The 27218-nt window shown below is 37.1% G+C and overlaps 3 protein-coding genes and 1 non-coding gene across 7 annotated transcripts in view; 2 read left to right on the top strand and 2 right to left on the bottom strand.

The window, feature by feature from the left end:
• HELQ (helicase, POLQ like) overlaps positions 1 to 16023 on the bottom strand; it is a 65935-nt gene extending 49912 nt beyond the window's left edge. For 2 of the 3 annotated variants that reach the window (XM_090266242.1, XM_090266241.1), the window contains exons 1-4: positions 11466 to 11526; positions 3632 to 3742; positions 2452 to 2550; positions 1044 to 1189 (exon numbers count right to left, since the gene is read on the bottom strand). In XM_090266242.1, the coding sequence (XP_090122368.1) occupies positions 1044 to 1189; positions 2452 to 2550; positions 3632 to 3703 (317 nt within the window). In that variant the 5' untranslated portion in view covers positions 3704 to 3742; positions 11466 to 11526. Of the gene's footprint in view, positions 1 to 1043; positions 1190 to 2451; positions 2551 to 3631; positions 3743 to 11465; positions 11539 to 14473; positions 14675 to 15297 lie in introns of those variants that run through there. The other variant, XM_090266240.1, reaches the window with a different exon arrangement.
• On the top strand, positions 14825 to 14931 carry LOC150019180 (U6 spliceosomal RNA). The gene has a single exon (XR_016509424.1). It is a non-coding gene; the product is annotated as a U6 spliceosomal RNA (small nuclear RNA).
• A 1882-nt stretch (positions 16024 to 17905) lies between the features above and the next one.
• On the bottom strand, positions 17906 to 21308 carry LOC150019181 (helicase POLQ-like). Its single transcript, XM_090266243.1, has 2 exons — positions 20913 to 21308; positions 17906 to 19866 (listed from the first exon to the last, which is right to left on the bottom strand). The coding sequence occupies exons 1-2, from the start codon at positions 21237 to 21239 to the stop codon at positions 19132 to 19134; spliced, it is 1062 nt and encodes a 353-aa protein (XP_090122369.1). The 5' UTR covers positions 21240 to 21308; the 3' UTR covers positions 17906 to 19131.
• A 50-nt stretch (positions 21309 to 21358) lies between these two features.
• Positions 21359 to 25230, top strand: MRPS18C (mitochondrial ribosomal protein S18C). 2 transcript variants are annotated; one of them, XM_090266244.1, is made up of 6 exons: positions 21359 to 21613; positions 22442 to 22494; positions 23355 to 23438; positions 24396 to 24453; positions 24959 to 25018; positions 25101 to 25230. In XM_090266244.1, exons 1-6 carry the CDS (start codon positions 21514 to 21516, stop codon positions 25175 to 25177), a joined length of 432 nt encoding a protein of 143 aa, XP_090122370.1. In that variant the 5' UTR covers positions 21359 to 21513; the 3' UTR covers positions 25178 to 25230. The 2 variants fall into 2 exon arrangements, with proteins under 2 accessions (XP_090122370.1, XP_090122371.1); XM_090266245.1 differs by lacking the exon at positions 24396 to 24453 and having other exon boundaries at positions 21360 to 21613.
• The last annotated feature ends 1988 nt before the right edge of the window (positions 25231 to 27218 follow it).

A 27218-nucleotide genomic window follows, 5' to 3' on the forward strand; every position in this document is an offset into this window, starting at 1 on the left:
TAAAAAAGATGTGCTACATTTACACAATGGAATACTATGTGGCTGTAAAAAAGAAAGAACTCTTACCCTTTGCAACAGCATGGATGGAAACTGGAGAACATTATGCTAAGTGAAATAAGCCAGTCAGAGAAAGATAAATACCATATGAATTCACTCATATGTGGAATCTAATGAACAAAATAAACTGACGAACAAAATAAAACCAGAGGCATGGGTACATGAAACAAACTGACAGATCTCAGAGAGGGGAGGGTTAGGGGGGGACTGAAGAGATTAGCTAAAGAACATATAAGCATACCTGTATAGCCCATGGACACACAGATAGCAATGTAGTGAAGGCAGGGGTGGGGCTGGGTGGAGGGAGGCAAAGGGGGAAAAATGGGGGACATCTGTAACTGTGTCAACAATAATAAATAAATAGATAGATAGATATTATACTTAACTCTGTGAATATGAGAGTCAATATTAAAATACTATAAAATTACAAACCAATAAATTTCCTAATTATTTAGGAAATTCAATTCAAATATGCACATAACTTATGTGTGAACTTATTAAGAAAACAAAAGCAACAGTATTTAATTAAAATGAAAATTAAGCTGAAGATATGATTTATCCCCATAGTGATTACAGTGATTAGGCCTTTGACCATCTAAGCAAATGGCTGATGGTGGCTGCAAGTTGGCCTTGCCTGGGGACCTTCACAGAATGATCAGAGATTCTGATTTGTCTGGGATGTACCTTGGGTACTGGCATTTTTAAAAGCCCCCAATTCACTGTGCAGCCAACATTGAGAATCATTGATCTAAGCCACTATACTCATATTAGCATTCTCTTACATGTAGTCTTAGAATTTTCCTCTGGCTATTTCACATGTGAATTTCATACTTAAACTTTCTTCAAGGTAAAGGCCCTTTGAATCTAGTATAACAACTTAACATGATGTTCTGTAAGAAGTAATTAGTGCTTGTTGAATAAACAGAATACAAAGCATGTAAATTATGAAAAAAATAGAACAGAATATTTGTAAAAGATTAACATACTTGCTTAAAAATTTGCATATCATTTCTGCTACATTTTCACAGTTCTTCTTAGTGGGACAAAAAACTAAGCAGGAATAATTGGGAATAACTTCTGTCACCAGTGCTACCAAGTGATCAGGATCCATCTTTTTCAGAGTGTCAGAATACTGCATAACAAGATGTAGCAACAAGGTTAGCAACCATAAAAGCCTGTCATTTTACCAGTATGCTTTGAAAGGTAAGTAAGTCATCCATAAATTTGAATTTCGGATTCGGTAAATCTGATCATTTAAAAGAAAAAATGAAACTTATATTACACATCAAAATGTTAAGTCTCACTTTTCTCTTAGGTTATTTGGATTTGTTAGGTATAGTTAGTTTTCAATTAAAGAAGTAAAAATAGTAATGCTATTAATAACTCAAGGCATGCCTATCTTCACCAAAGCAGTATAAAAATGTCCACAGAGAGAAACACAGATTGATCCAAATAATAGTTAAAGGACTACATAAATAAGATATACCTTTAATAATTAGTACTAGTTTTAAAAAACATAGTTTCAATCATACTACAGGACATTTTCAGGAATAAAAATATATTTATCAAGTAGACACAAGAAACTCAAAGAACATGAAAAATGTAGTTATTTAAAATCTCCTTACTTCATCTTTCTGAAAACCGATTATGAATTAGAATTTGTAAATTCGAAAACTGTTGTAAAATCCCTTTCTCCCCTTATTAATATCCTTCATATGTCTTAGAATATTAACATAGTAGACATTAACATTTTCATACATCAATAACTGAATTAAATAGCCCACAAATGTTTCTTTTCTTTTGTTGATAAATGAATAAATATTTAAGGGCCAGGTGTCCAAATTTTCTTGATTCATGGAGCCCCAAGACCAAAAGAATCATCCTACAGTGTTATTTATTGGGAAGTTAGGTCTAAACAACTTACTAAGTATATATTTCCTTGCAACTTAGCAGCTGTCTGCATAATAATATACATCAGTTGAATGAAAAATAAGTTTCTATCATTCTTAAATAACCACAACAGTCCACCAATGGATGTGTACACAACTAGGCATTGCAGTCTTTCGAAGCTTGGAATTAGATTAAATGTAGCTACGCTCATTTTCTGTCCCATATTGATTTTCACATGGTTTTTGCTTACAGTAACTGCAAAGGAAAAAACACTCAACTTCACTAAGATATGATATGATAGAAAGAAATGTAGTGTGATCTGATGTTGAAAAAAGAAAGTACCTTGAACCAGTAGTTTGTATGTTGTCCAACAGATTTCAAGTACCAGAGGTTTCTCTCAAAAATCTAAAATATTCCAGGGTACTTATGTAAATCTTCTGTGGTACCCCAGGGTACCTGGGCACAATGTCTGGGAACCTCAAGTTCAAGAGTTATTAACATTACCTTATAATTAAGGAGATGTGAAAAAGTCATGCCATTCTCAGCTTTGCTGTCAACCTCATATATTGCATCATTTATTTTCAGGTATTCTTTTAATTCAACCTTGAATTAAAGGGACATTAGCAATTAATAACAACAAATTCCTTTTTCCAGAGTTATACAGTTTGTAAAATATGTCATAAAAAGTATACCTACATAAAAATTTTAGCTTTTCTAAGGTATGTAAAACATGCTTTAGCTTGAAAGTATTTTCTCTACCTTTTCTTATTATTTTGTCTCCTTTTCCCCTTGAATAAAAATGGGGATTGATACCTTTAAAATATACTTTTGAATTGAATAGCTACAAAGCTAAACAGAAGTCACACACTTTCTTTTTTACAATAAGTACAAATGAGTTAAATGTTCACACTCTTTATTTTTATTGAGTTATTTGTGTTATTCTTTAAGATCTAAAGCTTTATTATATTAGTCATCAGTTTCATTCTAGCTATCACCATATTATTTCTAAGTATTTGTAGACAAAAGTTTATAAATATAGCTCATTGCATTTTCAAAAGAATAGCATCTAATTTGACAATTAAGGTCATAAAATACCCTTAAAATGTTCATTTGTGACTCAAGTGTCAGAACATCAGCTTTTAAACTAAAATTTGGTGGTTCTAAAAATCATTTTCTGAAAATCCATTCAGAGACAGAACATGCACACTAATACTGCAGACAGATACATTTATTTATTTTCTTCAAGTATTTTGAAAATACTGTTATTAGGGAGTTTAAATTTAAATACATGTGTAGTCTAAATTTATTTTAAAAGCATTATCACTACCAAGCATAAATATTTTAAGGTAATTTTAATGTGCTAATAATTCAAAACATAAATCACCAAATTCTAACTGAATGAAAACTTTTTCCTTACAGAATGAGAAGTAGACTAATAGAATGGGCCTGGAAACTTTCATTCAACAAATATTCATTTATTGACTAATTAGGCCAGCCACTGTTCCAACTGCTACAGTTACAGCTGTGACCCAAGCCAAGAGCTCTGACACCACAGAGTTTACATTCTCTATAAATTCTTATTAGCAGATAGCCTTTCACTACTCTATAGAATATTTTTATAAGGTACATTTGCTACTTTTGTTTCTAAGTAAGATGATACATAACAAATCAACACAGTGCAAACCTCAAGTACATACTGGTCTGAACTGACTGGTGTAATATTCTGCTTGAAGGAATTCTTGCAGGTCTTCAACATTATTCAGTGTCGCACTCATACCAATAATTTGAGTTGTTTCTAAAAAAGACCCAAAGTATTAAAAAAAATTGTTATTTAGTATATCATAATAGTAATTTTAGCAACCTTTCTGTGTTGCAAATTTTTCCTGATTTGGGAAAGGGGTGGGGGGACGAAAGAGAAATACAAATATGTTATTAGAATATTAATCTGGCAATTAAAGAATGAAACTTTTCTCATTTCCTAAAAGTCACTATCTAGAATTTTATAAAATATCAGACTTGGCAAGAAGATCTTTATTAAGACTTCTAAACAACAATAATGAATATAAAAATACTTTTTGCTGATTATCTGGATCATTGATATGAAGAGTTATGAAAGATTCCACAGGTTAGACTATACATGTAGGCAGATGTACAGTGTAGGATGCAGGGGTGAACATGTCCTGAACTCCTGCCATATGAAAAGTCCTTTTGTGGTCTTGCTATGTGGTTAACTTTTCGTTATTTTAAAACAAAGATGGAGTGAAACTCATGAAGCTGTATGACTTTCTGGGCATTACAAAATTGCTGCTTTCCACAGGCCAGCTATTGAGTCAAAAAAAAAAAAAAAAAGGAACCTTCTTAGCAAATGCTTCTTCATTGTTGTTGTATTTGTCTTGAATTGTATCATGCAAGATACAGTAGTCCCTCTTTACATCGCGGTTCACTTATTGCAGCCTCACTGTATCGTGGGATTTTTAAAAATATTACATTTAATTATTTATCGTGGATTTTTCGCTATAATGTAGGATTTTGTGGTACTGTATACGTATGTTGTTAAAGTACATAGGTTTAAGAGTGTAGAATAAATGTAAGGTTCCTACATTGTGGGGGGGGGGGTCTAGAATGTAATACCCATGATAAGTGAGGGAATACTTATTATCTGAAAGAGAAGTATGTGTTGCCCCTTCTCCTATTCCATAAGGACAGACTATGAAGCTGAAGCGGTGAGCATGCGGCCAAGTCAAGCAAGACTGTGCTGCCCTGACCAGGTTGCTCAACTGGCTGGAGTGTCATCCCATCCTCCAAAAGGCTGTGGGTTCAATCCCCGATCGGGGAGCATAGGGGAGGTAACCAGCTGATGTTTCTTTCTCACATTGGTATTTCTATCTCCTGTTCTCCCTTCCTCTCTAAAATCAATAAAAAAATACCCCCGAGTGAGGATAAAAAAACAGAAAGAAAGAAAGGCTGTGTCAAGAAACTTGGAATTTATGCAGAAACAAAGGGAAGCTATGAAAGGATTATAAGTAGTAAAATAAACTAATGGGATTTGCACTAGAGAAGATGGGGAAAAGGCAGTGATCAGGACTGAAGGCAGATGAAAGAGCTTTCTGTGGTAATCTAGGTGAAAGGATGAAGTAAGGAGCTAAAGATTTAGTAGTAAATAAGGACAGGAAAGAGAGAACTTAAAAATATATATTTATGATGTGGACCAGATAGGATATGGTTCCTCACAGAAAGTGCAAGGGAGAAGATAGTAAGATTCTGGATTGGCTGAATGGCTGACAAGTATTGGTAGGGAATTCAGAATGAAGAGTGGGTTTGAAGAAAACAAGTTAGACTTGGATATGGTGACTGAGCTGTTCACAGGATATTTAAGTATAAGTGTCCAGTTGACAGTGGATAATACTCAGAAGAGAGCCATAAGTTGTAAATACATATCAGGAGGCATTAGCACACAGGAAGCACTTGAAGTCATGAGTGTGGATGATAATTAGCAGAAACTGTATGAAGAAGGAAACAAGAGCCTAAGATGAATCAATGGTAACAACAATGTACATAATGAACATGCTTAGAATGAGGTGTCACAAAGGAGAACAAGGAAGAAAACGAAAGAGATTCATTTCATTTAAATATCTATTAAGACCAAGGCACTGGTGATAGAAAGACAAATATATATCAATATCAAACACATGTCCATTACATGCAGGTACTAAGCCAGATGCTTTACAAAGATTAACTCATGCTCTCTTTACAGCAATTTAGTGAGAAGGTTCTATTACTATCATCCATTTTTGAAGCATAAAAAACAGAGGCATGGTTACTATAACTTGCTGAAGGTCACATATGAGGTTAAAAGTGAGCCAGAATTTGCCCTGGCTGGTGTGGCTTAGTGGATTGAGCATGATGCTGTGGAATGAAAATTCCCTGGTTTAATTCCCAGTCAGGGCACATTCCTGGGTTGCAGGCCAGGTCCCCAGTTGGCATGCGAGAGGCAACCAACCTGTATCTCTCCCTCCATTCCCCTCTATCTAAATAAATAAATAAAAAGAATCTTTGAAAAACAAAAAGAGCCAGAATTTGATACTTCTGATCAACATGGCAACATAGGTAAACATGGATCACCTCATACCACAACCACATCAAAGTTACAGCTAAACTGACTGAAAGTGTGAAAACTACAGAAATAAAGAAACCACATCCATCCAGACTGGTGGGCGGGGGCTGGGTGGAGCGCAGAGATGCGGAACAGGCTGGTCCCAAATCCATGTGTGGTAGATAAAATTTTAGGAGGGATATCTTTGGAGCAAGGAATCCCAGCCCCACACTAGGTCCCCCAGCCCAGGGTTCCAGTGTCAGGAAGGTAAGTTCCCATAACTTCCAGCGGCAAAAGCCGGTGGGGATTGAGTTGGTGGAAGAAACTGTGGGAGCACCAAGAAGTTCCTCTTAAAGAATCCACACACAAACTTACTCAGACTCACTCTCTCTTATGTCCAGCACCAGGGCAGCAGCTTGAAAGGCACTGATGGCATACAAGGAGGTACAGAAGTACTGGCATCAAGACAAGAACTGGGTGACAGCTTTGTCCCAGACAGAAAGGCAGGCAGAGGCCATTGTCACTTTTCTGAACCCTCCCCAACAGAGCCACAGAGCTGAGAGGCAGGTGCCATATTTGAGACTCCAACAACCTGGCAAACAGTTTGCCCCACTCTGGTGATCCCCTGAAACTCCATTCCAGGCAGAACACAGCTGGGGGTTGACCTTGGCCTGCACCAGCTGGGAAACCCCAGAGCCTGTGCAATCAGCTACAGACCATGTTGGAGTACCAACATGTGGCGTCTACACAGCTGATACTCCACAGCGGGTGGAGGTTGGTGGTCAGTGATCACAGCCAGTCCTGCAGCTCACTGGCCTGGGTAAATCCCTCCCATTGGCTTGTCAACAGCAATCAAGGCTCAACTACAAGAGGAGGGTGTACTCAGACCACGCAAAGGGATTACCTTCAGTACCCAGCTTGCGTGTTAGGGGAGGCTGTGCTCTGTACCATACAGGACACCTACTACATTAGGCCACCCTACCAAGACAGGGAGTCATAGCAGCTCTACCTGATACATAGAAACAAATACAGTGAGGCTGCCAAAATGAGGTGACAAAGAAACATGGCCCAAAAGAAAGAACTGCCCTGGCTGGTATGATTAAATGGACTGAGTGTTGGCCTGCAAACCAAAAGTCGCTGGTTTGATTCCCAGTCAGAGCATATGCCAGGGTTGCAGGCCAGGTCCCCAGTTGAAGGTGTGCAAGAGGCAATGACACATTGATGTTTCTCTCCCTTTCTCCCTCCCTTCCCCTCTCTCTAAAACTAAATTTTAAAAATCTTAAAGAAAAAAAGAAAAAAAAAAGAATACATCAACCCATGGACATGAACAACAGTATGGGGACTGACTGGGGGGGGCGAGAAGGTGGGGCAGGAGAGAGCAACAGTAGAAAAATGGGACAAGAGTAATAGAACCACAACAAAAAAGAAAGAAATAAAGAAACAAAAGAAGAAACAAAGAAAGAATAAATCAAAACTCCAAAGAAAGAGATAAACAAAAATGGAAATAAGGAACCTATCAGATGCAGAGTTCAAAACACTGGTTACAAGGATGCTCAAGGAACTTAGTGAGGACTTCAACAACATAAAAAAGATGCAGTCATAAATGAAGGATACACTAATTAAAATAAAGAACAATTTAAAGGGAAACAGTAGAGTGGATGAAGCCATAAATAAAATCAATGATTTGGAACACAATGAAGCAAAAAACAGCCAGTCAGAACAAGAAGAGAAAAAAGAATCCAAAAAAATAAGGATAGTATAAGCAGCATGCAGGACAACTTTCAGTGTTCCAACATTCACATAAGGGTGCCAGTAGGAGAAGAAAAAGAGCCAAGAAAACCCCTCTAATTTCGTGAAGGAAATAGACATGCAAATCTAGGAAGCACAAAGAGACCCAAACAAGATGGATGTAAGAGGCCCACTCCAAGACATGTCATAATTAAAATGCCTAAGGTTAAAGATAAAGAGCGAATCTTAAAAGCAGCAAGAGAAAAGCAGTTAGTTACCTACAGGGGAGTACCTATAACTGTCTGCTGATTACTCAGAAGAAACTTTGCAGTCTAGAAGGGATTGGCAAGAAATATTCAAAGGCATAAAAAGCAGGGACCTACAGCCAAGATTCCTCTATGCAGCAAAGCTATCATTTAGAATTGAAGGGCATATAAAGGTCTTCCCAGACAAGAAAAAACTAAAGGAGTTCATCATCAACAAACCATTATTATATGAAATGTTAAAGGGACTCATTTAAGAAAAGAAGAAGTCAAAAGCATGAACAATAAAATGGCAAAAAATACATATCTATCAATAATTGAATCTAAAAAACAAACTAAGCAAATAAGAAGAACAGAGACAGAATCATGGATACAGAGTGTTTTGATGGTTGCTAGAATGGAGGGGGTGTAGGAGAATGGGTGAAGAGGTAAAGTGATTAAAAAGTACAAATAGGTAGTTACAGAATAGTCATTTGGATGTAAAGTACAGTATGGGTAATGGAAGAGAAAAAGAACTTATACACGTGAGCCAAGGACATGAACAATGATAGGGGGTTTGCCTGAGGGAGTGGGTGGTGCTGGGTAAAGGGGGGGCAAATGGGGAAAAACTGGGACAACTGTAATAACATAATCAATAAAATATCATTAAAAAAAATTGAACCAGAATTTGAATCTAGTGCCAGAGTCTGTCCTCAGCCATTATGCTATGCTACCTTACCATGCTAACACATGATCCTTCTTACACAGAAACAGTAGAAACACCAAGAGAGAATTATGTGGGAGCATCCAAAGAAAAAAAGAAAGATGAACAATCATAATGCTGAAGAAAAATTGAGACAAGGACAATCAGTATACACTAGATTTGACAAGTAGGTGATCATTCTCTCTTCCTGTTTCATATTTTCCCATAGAATTTGTCACTGTTTGACATAACATATGTTGTCTTGATTATCTGCCTATTGTTTTTCTCTTTCACCAAAATATGTTTGATGAAGACAGGGACTTTGTTTTATTCACTGCTGTATTCCTAGCACTTAAAATAGTGCCTGGCATAGAGTCAATAAATGCTTTTTTGAATGGGACTTCCAACCAAAATGGAAGCCTAGATGGACACGCTGCATCTCCCTCCACAACTAAGAAGGGATACAACTATCTCAAAACTAGAGACAACCAGAAGTTCCAGAAAATCGAGCTGCATGAAGTCCAACAAACAAAGATATAAAGAAGAAATACTCATCCAGACAGGTAAGAGGGGTGAAGCTGGGGGCAGAGAAGATGCAGTGTGGTGGCGACAGCAGTGGCAGGCCGGCAGAAAGCAAAGTCACGTGTTCTAAAAAGTAGGGAGGGACACCTGGGGAGCGCTCCTAACCCTAGACCAGATCACGCAGCTACAGTTCCAGCACTGGGGAAAATAGAGTCTCATTGCTTCTGACTGTGCAAACCAGTGGGGGTTGGGGTGGAGGAAGAGACTGCCAGTCTCTCAGCAGAGTCTGCTTGGTAAAAGGGTCCGCACGGTCATAGAACACCTGCAAACCTACCCACTCTAGGAACCACAACCACAGCAACAGCTAGAGGGATGCGAGTCCCATATGGGAAGCAGGAAAGGGGGAGAATGCTAAGCAAGTGGCATTGTTCCCTCAGATGCCTCCCTCACACACAGCGCCACGACATAGTGAAATCAGTGGCCTGTACTGATGAATACCTAAGGCTCTGCCCCTTACAACATAACAGGTGCAACAGCTCTACCTGAGACACAGAGGCAAACAAACACAGGAGCCTATCAAGATGAGAAGATAAGAGAAGTATGTCCCAAAAGAAGGAACGAACCAAGGTTCTAGTGGGAGAACTAAGCAACGAGGAAATAGCCAACCTAACAGATATAGAGTTCAAAACAATGGTGATAAAGATGCTCACAGACTTGACAGATATGCTTAAGTATGGCAAATGCATAAAGGAATAAATGAAGATTATGCTAAATGAAACGAAGGAAAATCCACACAAAACCAATGGTGAAGGGAAGGAAACCGGGGTTCAAATCAATGATTTGGAACATAAGGAAGAAAAAAACAGTTAACCAGTACAGAATGAGGAAACAAGAATTGAAAAAAATGAGGAGAGGCTTAGGAACTTCTGGGACTTTAAACGTGCCAGCATCCGAATCATAGGAGAGCCAGAGGAGAAGAGGAAGAGCAAAAAATTAAAAGCTTATGTGAAAAAATAATAAAGGAAAACTTCCGTAATTTGGTGAAGGAAATAAACATACAAGTACAGGAAGCACAGAGAGTCCCAAACAAGCTAGACCCAAGGAGAACCACACCAAGACACATCCTAATTAAAATGCCAAAGGTTCAAGATAAGGAGAGCATCTTAAAAGCAGCAAGAGAAAAGAGGAGAGTTACCTACAAAGGTGTGCCTATAAAACTATCAGCTGATTTCTCAAGACAAACTTTGCAGGCAAGAAGTATTCAATGTGATGAAAAGCAAGGACCTACAACCAACTCTATCCAGCAAAGCTATCATTTAGAATTGAAGGGCAGATGAAGTGCTTCCCAGACAAGGTAAAGCTATAGGAGTTCATCATCACCAAGTCATTATTATATGAAATGTTAAAGGGACTTATTTAAGAGTAAGAATATCAAAACTATGAACATTAAAATGACAACAAACTCACAACTAGCAACAGGGGGTGCAAAGGTAAAAGAAATTAGGACAACTGTAACAACATAATCAGTAAAATATATTAAAAAATAAAATAAATTTTTTGAATGAATGATATAAAATGCTATATGTCTAAGTAGCTTTGCTATTAAAATTTTTTAAAGTAATTCTAGATTTGACCTTTATGGTTAACAATTTTTGCATATAGAAACTATGTTATTTGCATAGCATATCATTAAATAGTAGAGATGTTTAGAATAAATATTTCATATACATTTAAGGCTATCTGATGTTGCAAAATAGTAACAAGCGACTACTTGAATAAATTATACTGCATTATTGGTATGATGATGATATTGATGGTGGCAGCGGCAGCAAACTCCTACTGAGTGCTATGTCCCAGGCATTGCTGAATGCTTTACAGGTGCTAACTCATATAATCTTCACAACAATCCCATCAGGTCAGTACCATTATTATCCCCATTTTACAGATGAAGAAACAGAGAGGCTGAGTCACCTGCATAAGTACACATAGCTAGTAAGTAAAGGATAATGACAGGGAAGTCCTCAAGTGTTAACTTCATTTACCTTCACAATTATACTTATTCATCTATTCTTCCAACAAAAATGTATAAGTTTGCCTTAAAAATGAAAATCTAAGGCAGAAAGCTTAAGTATCTTACTCTATGTTACACAATATGGCTAGTAGAAATAAGACTTGTATAGATCTCTTGATCATAAATCAATTAGTGACCACATTTGAAAAAAATACTTACTGCTGGTATAGAGGATTTTTGCTAGGGTCATTTCCAGTACAGCTCCACGGCTTCCTTCAGCAATCATGTGCAACTTGAGATTTTTTTAAAAAAGGAAAAAAGTAAATCTGCATATAATGCCTATATAAAACATGCATATATTTGTATGAAATAAAGTAATCTTTGCTTTATAACTCTTAAGCATTTTGGATATAGCACTAGTGTATATATTCATTATTTCACTCGTATTTTAAGTTAGTGAGGTTTGGGGGCAACATCATGACACATCTGGTATTCATTAGTACTATTATATAATTTAATATACACACATATATATTCACTCTCAAGAAACACTTGATATTTCTGATCAGGATGGCAGTATAGGCAGACACGGCTCACCTCCTCCCAAAACCACATCAAAATTACAACTAAAATATAGAAAAACCATTACTCAGAACTGCCAGAAATCAAGGTGAATGGAGTCTGACAACTACGGAATTAAAGAAGCCATTTCCATCAAGACTGGTAGGAGGGGCACAGATGTAGAACTGGCTGGTCCCACATATGTGTGGTGAATAAAAATTCAGGAGGAATATCTTAGGAGCAAGGAGTTCCAGACCCACACCTGGTCCCCCAGCCAAGAGTTCCAGTGACAGGAAGGTAAGTCCCCATAACTTCAGGCTTCAAAAACAAACAGGACTGGAGATGGTGGAAGAAACTGCTGGAGCCCCAAGTAGCCCCTCTTAAAGAACCTACACAGACTTACCTACTCAGACACACTCCTGAGCTCCAGCACCAGGGCAGCAGCTTAAAAGACACCAGTGGTATACAGGGAGGAACTGAAGTGTCTGGCATCAAGGCAGGCAGAGGCCATTTACCCTTTTCTAAACCCTCCCCCAACAGAGGCACAGAGCTGGCAAGCTGGTGCCATATCTGAGACTCCATCAACCTGGCTAACTCTGTTTGACTCGCCTTGGAGATCCCCTGAGACTCCACCTCACCCAATTTACAGGCCCACCCAAGCTGCTTTTCTATATGAATGGCTGATCTTGGCTTATGCTTCACAATTTCCTAAATCCTATCAAACAAGCAACAGCCAGACTCAATGAGCCCCAGGCCCAGTACTTGCAGCCTTGATTCACAGCTTGGCTTCACCTGGGAACCTCCAAGCCCAGCACAATGTAGCAGCCATCTCAGATTGCTTTATAGCTCATGTAGGGTGGCCCTGGGCAAAACACAGGTGGGGGCTGACCTTGCCTTGCACCACCAGGGAAACTCCAGCGTTGCACACATAGTGGGCAGCTAGAGACAACCACCACCCTGCCCTTGCATAGCAGATTCACCAGACGGCAGAGGGTGGTTAGTGGTCAGAGCCAGTCCTTGCAGCTGACTGGCTGGGGTAAATCCCTCCCATTGACCTGCCAAGAGCAATCAAGTCTCAACTACAAGAGGAGGATGTACTCAGCCCACACAAAGGGCACACCTCAGGTACCCAACTGGGGTGCTAGGGGATCCTGTGCCACTGGTCCCTACAGGACACCTACTACATTAGGCCATACTACCAAGACAAGGAGTCATACCAGCTCTATCTAATACATAGAAACAAACACAGGGAGGCTGCTAAAACAAGGAGACAAAGAAACATGGCCCAAAAGAAAGAACAGAACAAACTCCAGAAAAAGAGCTAAACAAAACAGAGATAAGCAATCTATCAGATGCACAGTTCAAAACACTGGTTATAAGGATGCTCAAGGAACTCAGTGAGGACCTCAACAGCATAAAAAAGATCCAGTCAGAAATGAAGGACACACTAATTGAAATAAAGAACAATTTACAGTAGAGTGGATGAAGTCAAGAGTCAAATCAATGATTTGGAACACAAGGAAGCAAAAAACAAGCAATCAGAACAAGAAGAAAAAAGAATCCAAAAAAATCAGGATAGTATGAGCAGTATGTGGGTCAACTTCAAGTGTTCCAATATTAACATCATAGGGGTGCCAGAAGAAGAGAAAGAGAAAAAAATTGAAAACCTATTTGAAAAAATAATGAAAGAACTCTTCCCTAATTTGGTGAAGGAAACAGACATGCAAATCTAGGAAGCACAGAGAGACCCAAACAAGATGGATGTAAGAGGCCCACTCCAAGACACGTCATAATTAAAATGCCTAAGGTTAAAGATAAAGAGAGAATCTTAAAAGCAGCAAAAGCAGTTAGTTACCTACAGGGGAGTACCCATAAGACTGTCAGCTGATTCTTCAAAAGAAACTTTGCAGTCTAGAAGGGACTGTTAAGAAACATTCAAAGGCATAAAAACAGGGACCTACAGCTAAGATTGCTCTACCCAGCAAAGCTATCATTTAGAATCAAAGGGGAGATAAAGAGCTTCCCAGACAAGAAAAACTAAAGGAGTTCATCATCACCAAACCATTATTATATGAAATGTTAAAGGAACTGATTTAAGAAAAAGAAGATCAAAGTATGAACAACAAAATGGCAAAAAATACATATCAACCAATAATTGAATCTAAAAACAAACTAAACAAATAAGAGCAGAGAGAGAATTATGGATACAGAGAGTGTTTTGATGGCTGATAGAATGGAGGAGAGTGTGGAGGAATGGGTGAAGACGTGAAGGGATTAAGAAGTACAAATAGGTAGTTACAGAATAGCAATGGGGATGTAAAGTACAGTATAGGAAATGGAGTAGCCAAAGAACTTATACACATGACCCATGGACATGAACAATGGTGGGGGGATTGCCTGAGGGAGTCGGGGCTACTGTGAGGGGAGTAAAGAGCAAAACATTCAGACAACTGTAATAGCATAATCAATAAAATATAATAAAAATTTAATTAAAAAATGGTAACAAAAAAAAAAACCACTTAAAAAAACTGAATTTGAGGTTATTAAGCATGAAAAGTCTTCATCTGTATTGTCTATATATTAAATTATTTTCAGAGGCCCTAAGCAGATCCACATAACTGTTATTATAATAAAAATGTTGGTAAATTACAAAAGCAGTAACCCACCTCATCTACAACAACCAGACCCAGACTGCTAATCCTTCCTGTTTCAATCAAAGAGTTGATCAGACCATGTCCTTTTTCAATAGTGGCAATGTACAGTGATTTCTTTTCCCTTCTCTTAATTGGAGGAAATTTTCCTTTGCTTCCGGCGTATTCTTCAACAAAAAATCCCAGTTCTATACCAAAGCTTGACAAAGCTGAAATCTAGAATATTAGTTAAAACAAACAAAACATAAATAAGAACTTTAATTTTTAAGTCATCACAGGGATTTAAAAAATCTAAAATTGTATTTAATATCAACCAATAGGAACAGTTACAGATAAGACATAAACACCTAAGAAATGTCACTATTTGTGCTTGCTTCGGCAGCACATACACTAAAATTGGAATGTTAAAGAAAAGATTAGCTTGGTCCCTGTGCAAGAATTACATGCAGATCTATGAAGCATTCCGTATTAAAAAAAAATTGTCACAATTAATGTGTTGATCATTGCAAAAATGAACACAATTGTTAAACTGCTTAATTAATGAGAAAATAAATTTCAACTGTCTTTTCTGATTTAAAAAATAAAATCATTATTTTAATAAAATAATTGAAAGCAAGCTAAGTATCAATAGAATACTTATAATGGAGATTAATACACTAGTTTAGATCAGAAAAAGATTTTTAGTTAAATACTGCATACTACATTTAGCACATTCTAAAAATATTCTCTATTATTAATAGACATCTCTTTTCAGTCAATAAAGTTACATTTATGCTAGTTTTTATATCTTAATGTCAAAATAACATTAGAAATACCACTTGTTAAAAAAAAAATCACACCTTTTCTTGGACAATTGCCACATATGGTAGGATCATTAAAACATCTTTCCGCCGGCAAAGCAGTTCTTGTAGCATTAAAATCTCAGCCACAAGTGTTTTCCCACCACTCGTTGGCAAGGAATATATTAAATTTTTTCTTTCTTGCACACAATTCAATGTTAAGCAAGTATGTTGCCATTCTGTGGAGGAGAAAAATGCATTATTTTCCCCTAATAGTTACAATCTTAGGAAGTTTTCTAAGGAAAAATCAAATTCCATCTTGTGCAGCAATCTTCTCGTAATAAATGTAATTATACATCGATGTTAAATGTCAAAAAACCCCAATGGGTGATGTGCACTGCCAGAGAGTCTGATTCTAATTCAGGCCTGTCAGTGGGTGGGCAACAAGCTGTCCTACTCACCAGCAGCAAAGTTAGGTCTAAAATCCCAGCAGGGAAGGCCGTGCCAGCAGGACAATAGGCATCATCTGGGACACCAGAGGAGCTACAGGATAGTATAGTACGTGATCTGTGTGAATTCAAAGACTTTCCTCATGTTTTGCAAGGAGACTGTGTAAGCTTCCCTTCCCTATTCAACCAAACACCATCTTAGAGAACCAGGGGGAGAAGAAAAAAGAAATTGTGAAGTTTAATGCAAACTAAGGACTATTTAGCTCTCGTGCGGAGCTGAACTTTTGAAAGGTCTAAATATCACTTTAAACTGTTAAGACAATTTAATCCATAAAAGACAGATTAATTGGCACATCCAGGATTTCCACAACTTAGCAAGGTGGAATTCATGAAATGCATCATGTCAGATTCAAAATATGGTATGAAAACTAGTATAACTTATTGTACTCTGTAAGTTAACCTAACAATGTGGATCATCTGAAGTCTTCAAAAACGTGCACCAGTACTTTATCATTGAAAAAATGGAAAGCTATTTCAAGACATTTCACTGTAGAAACACAGATAACTAATAAATACATGAAAAGATGCTTGTCACCTAGTGCATTAGCAAAATAAATAAAAATCAAATAACTACCACTGCCTGCAAAAAGGATCACTAATGTAGAATCTAGCTGACCAAAGTGGAGACAAACAGGCATTCTTGTGTATTCTCTATGAGAGCATAAACTGCTACAATCTTTTTGGAAAGCAATTTAGCAGTATCAAAAATAAAACTGCACATGCCCTGACTGATGTGGCTCAGTTAGTTAGGTGTTGTCTCACAAAGCGAAAGGCCGTGGGTTCGATTTCCTGTCAGGGTATGGGCCTAGGTTGCGGGTCCAGTACCCAGTGGGGGTGCTTATGAGAGGCAACCTATCTACGTTTCTCTCCTCTCTTCCTCCCTTCCCCTCTCTCTAAAAATAAATAAAAATTAAAAAATAAATAATACTGCACTGTCTTTGATCTAGTGGCAGTATAGTAATATTTCTACAACGCTACACCCACAGAAATAAAGGGGTATATAAAGATTATGTGCAGAATGTTCATCATGGCATTATTTATATATAACAAAAAGCCATCACGGGATAAAGGATGAATGAATTTTTGCACAATCATGTGATGTAATTCTTCGCAGCTTGACACTGGGGAAATAGATTGATTTATATATGCTAAATACACAGGAAGTGAAAAAAAGCAGATTATAAATGTGTTGGATAGTATGAACCCAATTATGTACAGATATTATTAAATAATATATGTATAGAAAAGTTGGGCTTGAATGTGTTGTTTTCCCCAAAATATTAAATTTAAAAGATGATTAACAGAATATATTACAAAGGTATTAAAAGTTATATATAAAGGACAGTTACAAGTGACTAATTTATTATGCATTTTTGATGATTCTTAAATATTTGTATATGACTATGTACTGCTTTTTAAAGTATTTCAAGAAAAGATTTAAAATTTTTCAAAAATTCTTAAATACTTAATACTTAAATATTAAAAAATATTTCAGACTGGTATCACCATTAATTATCAAACTGCAAATATTTGTGTGAAAATGCAACTTGATCATATCTACATTTTATACAACTCAGATTTTTAAAGTATAAAATGATCAAAATAACAAATATTAGAAATATTATCTTCAAACATTAAAAACTTAACTTAGTTTTCAACATTTATATAAAACACATTAAGCATGTAATCCTATGATAAAAAACAAAACCACCACACTATAGGGGTTGGCAAAAGTAGGTTTGCAGTTGCAATACAAATAAATACAATAATTAATAATGCAAGAATCTGTTTTGCATACTCACAACTGTAAACCTACTTTTGCCCACTCCTGTATAAAGTTGACATTCTCTAGTCGTTCAGTGATTCTCAAACTGCCTGCCATCAGAATCCCCTGGAGGGCTTGTTAAAGCAGATTGCCAGTCCCACCCCCAGAGGGTCTGATTTAGTAGGTCTGGGCTGGGGCCTGAGAATGTATATTTCAACAAGTTTCCAGGTGATGCTGATGCTGGGGTCCAAGAACTGCACTTTGAGAACCACTGTTTTAGCAGACATAATTATCTTTTAAACTGGTCATGTCATCAAGCTAAATTTACAAGTAAAAAGATTTAAAAGGTTATTCATCAAAGTTCATACTTCGAATCTAATTACTATAAGTAATCATTACCAAAGTCTAATTTGGCATGTCCTTGACACAGAATTTGCAAAACAACTATTATTTTTATTATCACCATCCCTTTTTAACAGATCAGAAACTAAGCTCAGTGTGTTAAACTTGTGTTTAACTGACAGGGCCAGAATTTGTAAGTAGGTGGACAACTCCCAGCAGTAGAGAATCTACCAGTGTACCAGGCAGTGCTAGTTACATAAGAGATGAATTAGATAAGAGTCCTGTCCTCAGGGTGCTCATTCTGGTAGAAGATGCAGATTAAACAAAGAACAAGAGAACTAGGAGAAAAGCAAAGGGAAGAAAGGTAACATCTCCAAGAACAATACACACCATTAACGCTTAAAACTACAAACCTCACAGTTTATAATTTATTACTCTTGTAGTCTTACTAGACTTTGTCTCCTGTAGTCCTACTTCTGCAACCTAATTGTCTTTCTTCCCTGAGCTGAGAACCCATGTTTTCATATGGTTAAGATACTAACAGGGGTTTCAGAAATTCTTAGAAAGTGACTGGTTGATAGGCTGATCTTCCAGAATGGCAGCAATTGTACCTTCTGTATCTAAAATGACACATATCTGAAATATATGCAAGAATCCAGGATTTTTGAAAAAACATTACATGATATATTGTTATTAATATTCTTTGCACTTAAGTCTTAATTTCAGCTCTCTTAAAAATGTTCAGCTTTAGTTTACTAACTTCTTTCACTCAAGACATATCAGTAAAGGAATTTCTACAACTAAGTTTTGGTAGAGAAGACAAGAGCCAGCCAAAGAAACACCAGCTAAGAAAACCGAGGAGCAGCTAGACCATCAGAAAAAAACAACAACCAGGAATGGAAAGTCAAGAAATGAAGAAGTGTTTCAAAAGGAGTCTGGTCAATTGTGTCAGGCAAGCTGAAAAGTCAGGAATGGGGTAAGTAAAGGTATCATTCAGTTTAGACACCCTAGTCATTATATCTTAAATAAGCACATAAAACCCAGAGTTGGAGTGGGCTGGGAATTATTTGAGGTGAGGAAAGGGAGACAGCAAGGATAACAGGTTTGAGAATTGTGACCACAAAGGGAAGGAAAGACGTTCAGTAGCAGCAGGATAGGAATAAGTTGAGAGGACTTTGATTTGTTTTTAAGATGTGACATATGACCATGGAAGGATCTGCTTTCTATTGCATTAATTTGCAGTGATACTATGGTAATAGAGGCAAGTATTTTTTCATTTCAGCAAAAAGCATTACCATATAATTTTTCAATTCCCTTGAACTGAACATAAAGGTCTCTCACTTTGCTGGGTAATGAATAAAAAGGACCAAGATCATCAGATGATGACTCAATTGTTTTCTTAGCAACATTAATTTCTTCAGATAGGAGGGTCTCTTTGAGCAGTTTAGTCCTCGAAAATATTGGTGTTTGGGCCTTTGCATTTCCAGTCATGGTACTTTTTAGAAGGTCTTTAAGACTTCTTCTCCTATTCACATATGAACTATTTCTGACTTCAGAAAAGGATTCATCAATTTGTTGGGGTTGCTCTATGCTACTATGGGGCAACTCCTCATTCACAGTCTTGTGAGAGGATGCATTCCAAGTCCTCTCTTTAATAGCTTGATCACCCAAATCCTTTGAAGAGTTCTGCAAATTTTCAAAGTATAAAACCTGTGAAGAAGGCAATGCATACAAAAGATCAGCTCCAGGTTCAGTAGAAACATCTTCATGACCGATCTGGTTCTTTGTGTGCTCATGTGTTTCTAATTCAATAAAGCTGCCTACATTAGTAATGCTGAGTTTGTTATGTTTGATGCTTTCTGAACAAAAGTCTTCAGTGGCAAGATCTGTATCATGTTTCCTATTTTCAGAAAGTTGCATATATTTTTGTTCCAGGTCATTAACTTGAGCTAAAAAAGAATTTTCAGCAAAGCTATCATAGTCACCAAACAGGTCCTCTTCACTATCATTATTCTGTAAAGAAAACAAAAATATTTATAGTCAATTCTAGCTTCATTAAGAATAAAAGTTTCAGCCTAGGGCTATACCAGGTATATAATTAAATGGTCACATACAAATCATAGACCTAAATGTAAATCATCCTATGAAACAGATATTATTATCCCCATTTTACAGATGGAGAAATGGAGGCCAAGAAAGAATAAGTGACTTGCCTAAGCTGCACTGCTAGAGCATGATGATGCTGGGATCCTAATTCTTAAGTCAATGCTAAATCCTTTAAGTGGTAGGTAGCAAGACTGGCAGACATCTATTGGGATGTCATCTCACTAGAAGTTCTGATACTGCATTATCCCTCCTCTCCCATACTCCAATCTACAGAGTGGCCTGTAACAAAACCATGCTTGTACTACTGGACACTCCAAGGAGATTGTCCCTAGGAATTCAGAACTGGGAGGGAGAGTCTGCATACTGATTTAAGGTTGTCTACTAAACAGAAGAGATGTATACTTGGAAGCATAAATATAGTGCAGTGATTACAAACACAGAATTTGGAGTCAGAAGTGCAATTTCTTTACTTCTCAGGGCCTGATTTCTACAGTAAAATCTAGTTAATGTAACTAGCTTAACAAAGTACCTAGCACACCACTCGTCTGTAGTAAGTGGGAGATTTTAGTAGTACAGCAGAAGCAAAAGTGATTTCGAGGTTTTAACTTTGCGTCTCATTCATGGCACTTATTCGCTGCATATGTATAACTTTTATGTGTCAGGGGTTTAAGTTTCATATCTATATAAAAAGGGGACTAACAAGGCAATCCCTCACAAGTGAAAATTAACAGGGTTAACAAAACTGAGGTAAGCACACTAAGACTAGTAGGTAACTGGCCAATTGTTTGCACCTGAGAAGGAAGCTGTCAAAATTTTGGAGTTTCAAATTTCGTGCTTTCTATACTTGGCCTCCCACTCCTCTTTTAGTGGGTAGGCTCAGTAGGAGACCTGCGTTTGTAGCACTGTCCCCAAGGTGGGTAATGGGGCGAGGAACTCGGGGTATGGGGCCGTACCTCGACCGGTTGCACGCTCACAGTTTTCCGTCGCCGACCCCCAGCCGCCATGTCCTCCTCCTCTTTCTCTTTCTCTTCTTCCTCCTCCTCATCGCCCGGCTTCAGATCGGCCCCGGTGGGGGTGGCAAAAAGGATGTCTAGGCTAGGACGGTTCCTTTTGCGGACAGACACGCGCCGACGGATGCGGGAACCACCTTCATCCATTGTAGGCTGAGGGCTCTTCCCGAACGACGTGCCCCGTAGACCAGACGCCAAAACCACAGTGGAGCGGTGAGTAGAGGACGCGGCAATAGTAACAACAGCTGGCAAGGCCGTTCCCCTCCCCATCCACCCTGGGGAAAGACCACAAATGAGTTGCTCTCGGCCGGAAGCGGAGGCACAGGCATAGTAGCGCGCCTTCTTCTCGTCCAATCATAAGTGTCGTGGACTTCCGGCACAGTGAGAGTCGGAACGTAAAGGAGCTGCGCAAACGCACTGAAAACTTTTTCCGAGTCCTCGGCGTCTGCTCGCGGAACCTTTCGCGGGAGTCCTGGGCCCACCCGGGAGAGCACCGGAAAGCACGTGTGAGAACGATTTATAAAGGAAAGCGGACCGAGAAACCATGGCGTCTATGGTTGCTGTTTGCAGTGGCCCAGGGAGGAAAAAGCTGATGCACTTCTTAACGGCCGCTGTCAGCCTCCCCAATTCCGGAACTCACGCCGGTAAAGTCTCCATATCCTAGGCTGTGACTGACACTGCAGCCGCTGCTTCAGGCCGAATTAGGTCGGGGAACTCGCCAGTGTTAGCTAAGCGACGCCAGTTTTCAGGCGAAGAGTCTCTCCGAGATAGGTGGGAATCTGTAATGGCCCGTGACTAATATTTTAAAGTTCAAGGTGACGTGAGATGTTTTCCAGTACATTTATTTTTTTAAATATACTAGGAGTGTAATGAGATTACTAAAAAGAGGCAGGGATTTGCCTAAAATCTCCAGGTAAACTTGGTAAGAAAGGGACAATTTCAGAGTCATGCAGCATAAAATTCTAGATGTCAGAGGTCCCAAATCAGGGCGAAATTGTGACATAGGCCCTCGAGTCTGTCATTTCTCCACTTTAATCTTCTGCGTGTTTCTCTTTCAATAACTAACACTCTGTAGGGGGTCGGTCACTCATTTTCCCTTTGGTATGACAGTGTCTTTCTCTTGCTTCTCTTAAGTATTTTCATTAACAAATATTTGCATTAAAAGTCTGTTTCTAAACAAAGATTGAAGGGAAAATAAATATCGAAGAGAGCACATGATAGATTGTATGGGTGGCAAAATGGTGTATATGCCTTTTTCCAAAGCCCTGGAAGGCACATCCATATTGTCTTACTCTGCCTCAAATCTAAAGGTTATCCAATCATTGTGTGTATAATGAATATAAAACCTGTCTTTTATATTAGGTCTCCTTAATTTTATGTCCCTTGATTCATCTTACCGCCATAAAAACAATTTCTTTAGCTACTCAACTAACAAAAAGAATTAGTTTGTTGCTGTTTCTGTTTAATTGCAGTGCTATGGAAAAGTTGTTCACAGTATCAACGGGTAACCAGCAATGAGGACCTGGTAAGAAGTTTTTTCTTCCTTTTTATAAGGCATTTGCAAATATGACCAAATTCTTATATTTAAGTTATTTGAATAGAATTCAGCCGGAGGACAAATCAATTAATAATCATTAGTATGAGTGTGAAAGTTATAATTCATTGATGCGTAGTCAATTGAGTTTTGAAGAGAATTCCTAGATTCATAGCAATAAGCATGACTTCTGTAATACCACATTTTTCTTCCTAGATCTTAAATTTAAGGATATGTACTTTGGGAATTAAAAAAGGTTGTGGGTGGCTTTGTCCCATTCATCACTTTGGGGGCGGGGGGGAGAGGGGGCTGTCTTAATAAATGAGGAATCAAAATTAAATTTTCATACCAGTACATTAAATACAGTTTCTTCTACCATGTAGATGTATTTTTATGGGTTCTAAGTACTAGAAACTGGACTTGAGCAATACAGATTATCTTGCTACTTGCAAAGATAATTTGACACTGACAGACCATACAAAGCACTTAGTACAGGGTACAGGAGGCTTATAGTCAGTTATTACATGTGAGCTGTATATAAATTGGGTTAAGAAAGTTTGAGAACTTGTAAAAAACAAAATAACTCTAGTCTATTGAGCTTGGTTATTTAATTCACACCACAAAATATGGACAAGCACAATGAAATCTTTATAATAATGAATCCTTTACAGAAGTACTTATTTTTTCTTTTACAAGACAAAGTGTTGTATTTATTCCTTTTTACAGTAAAAAAGGCAGAACTAATTCTTTGGATAGATTGAAATGTGATAGCCTTGAGGTTCAATTTTTTTCCTTAGATTCAGAATTAACACATAAACTTTATTAACAGGTTTTTTTCCCTTTTATCGTAGCCTGTTCCAATGGAAAATCCTTATAAAGAGCCTCTTAAAAAATGCATTTTGTGTGGAAAACGTGTAGATTATAAGAACATACAGGTGAGATCTGGTTTTACTTCACTATACTTCATTCTAGGATTTTGCTTCTTTATTAGTCTTAATTGAAGAGAATAAAGTCAGTTTTATAACAGGCTTTGTGGAGGGGCAACTGTTTTAGCAACTTCATAATTTCAAATTGGTTATGTTTCTATGTATAAGGCATCCTATTTTATTCTAATAATAGCTCACTATGTCAGTTATTGTTAGTTGGTGGAGGTGAGTAGTTTGGAAAAAGCTCCTCTGGTGAAGTTGATCTCTGCACCTCACCACCACCATCACTACTTCAAATACAATTTTATCTGCTGTACAGCTCTCAGCAAAGTGAGTGGCATATTTGGGGTAGAGAATGATCTTAGAATTAAGTATACTGACGTTAGTGTAAAGTGATAGCTGCCTTATAGGGAGGAAAATCAAGAAATTTTAAAATGCAGCATATTAGGAGGGTTATGCATAGTGCCAAGAACACTGCCTGGCTCCTGCAAAGTGCTAAAGAATTTAAATTAATGAAACATAATTACAGCAAATTACCTGATATACCTGTACCTCTTAAAGACCTCACTGTAGTCTGGTATTATGTGACAGCGTATGATGATAGATGAAATGTTTAGTATTTTATTATAAGCATTATTTTAGAAAAGTAGCTGTAAAAAAGTCAAGAAAACAGCTTTAGCACTGAAAGAATATGCTTATTAATCTGCTGTACAGACTTTTGAACAGAATGGGTAAGAGATGTTAACTTTAGTAATTACATTAGTTATTTAAAAAGATGACCTATTAATAGGGTGAGCATAGTTCAATATTTTTCATCTTTTTTGAAGTTTATCTGAAATTTATTAATAAACCTTTACATAACTTGAAGGTGACATGAGGTATGCTTTTTGAAACTTACACAATCAAGGTTGAATAACAAATGTATTAATGTAAGTTTTTTTTCCTCTCCAAATAAAACTCAAACAGCTTTTGTCTCAGTTTATTTCTCCATTTACTGGATGCATTCATGGAAGGCACATAACAGGTATTTTGTTTCATCTTACAGTAGCTTATAGACTTTTGTAATTTAATAAAACTAGCAAATTTTCAAACAGTACTATAAATCACTATTAGAAAGATTACTATTTAAGAAAGCATCTTAGTCCAAAAGGGGTACTATTTTACATGTACTCAGAGGTAACTATAAGCTGACAACATGTAGAAAACTTGGCTTAAAAAGTTGTGTTGGTATTTTGCAGTATACTATAATTACTCCTAGGCTATTATTTATAAACAGGGGCCTACTTCCCATAGGCTAAATTGGATCTGCCACTTATTTTGTAAATAGCTTAGTTTATGTTGTGTTAATAGCTGGCTGCTTTGTGCTAAAAGAGTTGAGAAATTATGTCACAGACTGTATTGCCTGCAAAGCTAAAGATATTTACTATCTGGCTCTTTACAGGTTTTCCAACCCTTCCTTTACTTAGACAATTGTTTTGCATTCTGAATATTAGCATTTTTTATGAATAAGAGAGCATTTTCTTTTATAGGTCTTTGTGGGAAGAAACAAAAAGAAATCACAAAAGCAATTAAGAGAGCTCAAGTAATGGGTAAGAGCATCTGAAAAAATGATTTGAGCCAATCAAAATTTTGCCTATTTTCTTTGGTGAAGAATTTATTCTCTTTTTACAGGGTTTATGCCCGTTTCATACAAGGATCCTGCGTATCTCAAAGACCCTAAAGTTTGTAACATCAAATATCGGGAGTAAATTGTATAAAGTTATCAATAAACTTATTTTAAAATAAATGGTTTTGACTCAAACTATTAAGATTTAGTAACCTCTTAATAACATGAAATCTTATGAAGAAAAAGTGTTTTAGAGTTTAGTGAGGCACTTCCTATCCATACCAGTGAATGTTCCATTAAATAAAATCAGATTACTTGAAATCTTAATACTCATTAATTTACATACACATGAATAAATTGGTACTGTAGCATTGTCAGTGTCTGATCTATAAATAGCCTATACAATAATAGTCTGCTTATAATGGGATATTAAATATGAAAGGGATGACCTGTATTGGAATTTTACTTTAGGTCCAGGTTCTGTCTTATAAGTGGGATCTTAGAGATATGGGTATAGGAAAGTGGAATGCTTGTATAATGTACAATCCCCACATGACAGGGTGTGGACCTGAAATTGCTCAGGGAGATTTTCTAACCAGCAAATACAGGTATACTTGTCTAGGGCAGTGGATCTTCCCTTTATAGAGACAATACATTGTATAGATAGGACCTAACATTTTTTCCTGGACTAGTCTATCCTGAAACTGGTACAGTCCTTTAAATAAACGAATTCATAGGCCATCTATTATGTCATTGCCAAAAGATGGAGAAGAACTGGGGGAAATTTTCATATAAGGACTTTTCCTCCTTTTTATTAAATACCCTGAAAGTTGGATCATCAAACTCAGTTGTGGAAGTTCAGTTGTGTACTAATAACCTGAGCAAGCTTCTCTGATCGAAAGTTCAGTATTGCTTTCTTCAAGAGAGGGATTGTTGTACAACAGTATGAGCTAAATGGCTTTGTACCTTTATAGCATTTTAGAAAATTGAACTTTCCATGAAGGCACATTTAGACTTCAGTCTGACTAAATATGTAGGATTGCTGAAAAATCTCAAGCTATTATCTAGAGAAGATGTTTGCTTGTATATTGGCGGCCTTTTGCCTCTCATGTTCCTAGTCTAGCCCATGTAACCAGTTTTGTTCACTTCTTTGTTATATTTAGTCATTAACTATGTTTTATATGCTCTGGTGATGTTTGCAGTTACTGTAAATAGGGTTCATACTGACAACCTATTTCTCCTCCTTCTGCCCTCCAACACCACAGTGCTTCTTATGTAACCAACCCAGAAGAAACTAGTTTGCAAAATCACCCCTGGTGTTATGTGTGCTTCATAAGCACCCACTGGTAACTAATGCATGTTAACACATAGATAAAAGATATTTTTTATACTAGCTATGAATTTGCTCTATTACTTAGGAAGTAACAGATGGAAAAGCAATGGTCAGTGTGTTCAGCATTTCATCCAGTGAGTGAAACATGAAGGCTTCATGTGAAAATTCTCACAATTATGAAAAAGATGAATACACAAAAACACAAAAAACTCTTATGCAATCTCCACTTAACCAACTCACTAAACTGGGTTAAACTAAACATTCTTCCTAAAAACTATACTGAATCCCATGACTTTCCTACCTGTTGAGTCTGCACTGCCAAGAATCAGCTATTTTGTTCTGATACCTGTTAGCTGTATTTGTTATTGTATTGATGAAAATGAGCATTAAGAAGAAAGTTACTGTTGCAGCAAATACAGTAAGTGCTTTGGAAGGACAATAAAAATAGCTTTAAAAAACAGTTGTCAAATTAGGTGTGATTAGGACAACTGAGTAAGGCTGGGAATGAGAGGTTATGTGAAATGAAAGAAACCTAGTAGCATTTTGTACTTGAAAGAAACAGAACTATTTGTGCTGCATTATTGTCATGGCATAATTAGAACTGCCAGATTTGGCAAGTAAAAACATAGTACATATAATTAAATTTGAATTTCAGATAAACAATGAATAGTTTTTAAATATAAGTATGTCCCTGATATTGTATGGTGCCCAGCAACCCTAGTCATAATGTACTGTTTACCATAACTTGAGTTGGAATTGCAATGACTTAGAAAAAATTAAGTAAATATTCATATTAACTTTCCCAATTCTAAAGAATGCTATACAAGTTTAAAAGACCATCTATTTAAAC

This window comes from Furipterus horrens, unplaced genomic scaffold (assembly GCF_987537825.1).
Source record: "Furipterus horrens unplaced genomic scaffold, mFurHor1.1.pri manual_scaffold_2, whole genome shotgun sequence".
In the NCBI taxonomy this organism is placed as follows: domain Eukaryota; kingdom Metazoa; phylum Chordata; class Mammalia; order Chiroptera; family Furipteridae; genus Furipterus; species Furipterus horrens.

Coding starts and splice junctions, on each gene's coding strand:
- LOC150019181 (XM_090266243.1), bottom strand. CDS start 21,239: ATGGGGAGGGGAACGGCCTTGCCAGCTGTTGTTACTATTGCCGCGTCC. Junction 19,867..20,912: donor TGAGCGTGCAACCGGTCGAG/GTACGGCCCCAT, acceptor TTTTCTTTACAG/AATAATGATAGTGAAGAGGA.
- MRPS18C (XM_090266244.1), top strand. CDS start 21,514: ATGGCGTCTATGGTTGCTGTTTGCAGTGGCCCAGGGAGGAAAAAGCTG. Junction 22,495..23,354: donor TAACCAGCAATGAGGACCTG/GTAAGAAGTTTT, acceptor CTTTTATCGTAG/CCTGTTCCAATGGAAAATCC. Junction 23,439..24,395: donor TAGATTATAAGAACATACAG/GTGAGATCTGGT, acceptor AAACTCAAACAG/CTTTTGTCTCAGTTTATTTC.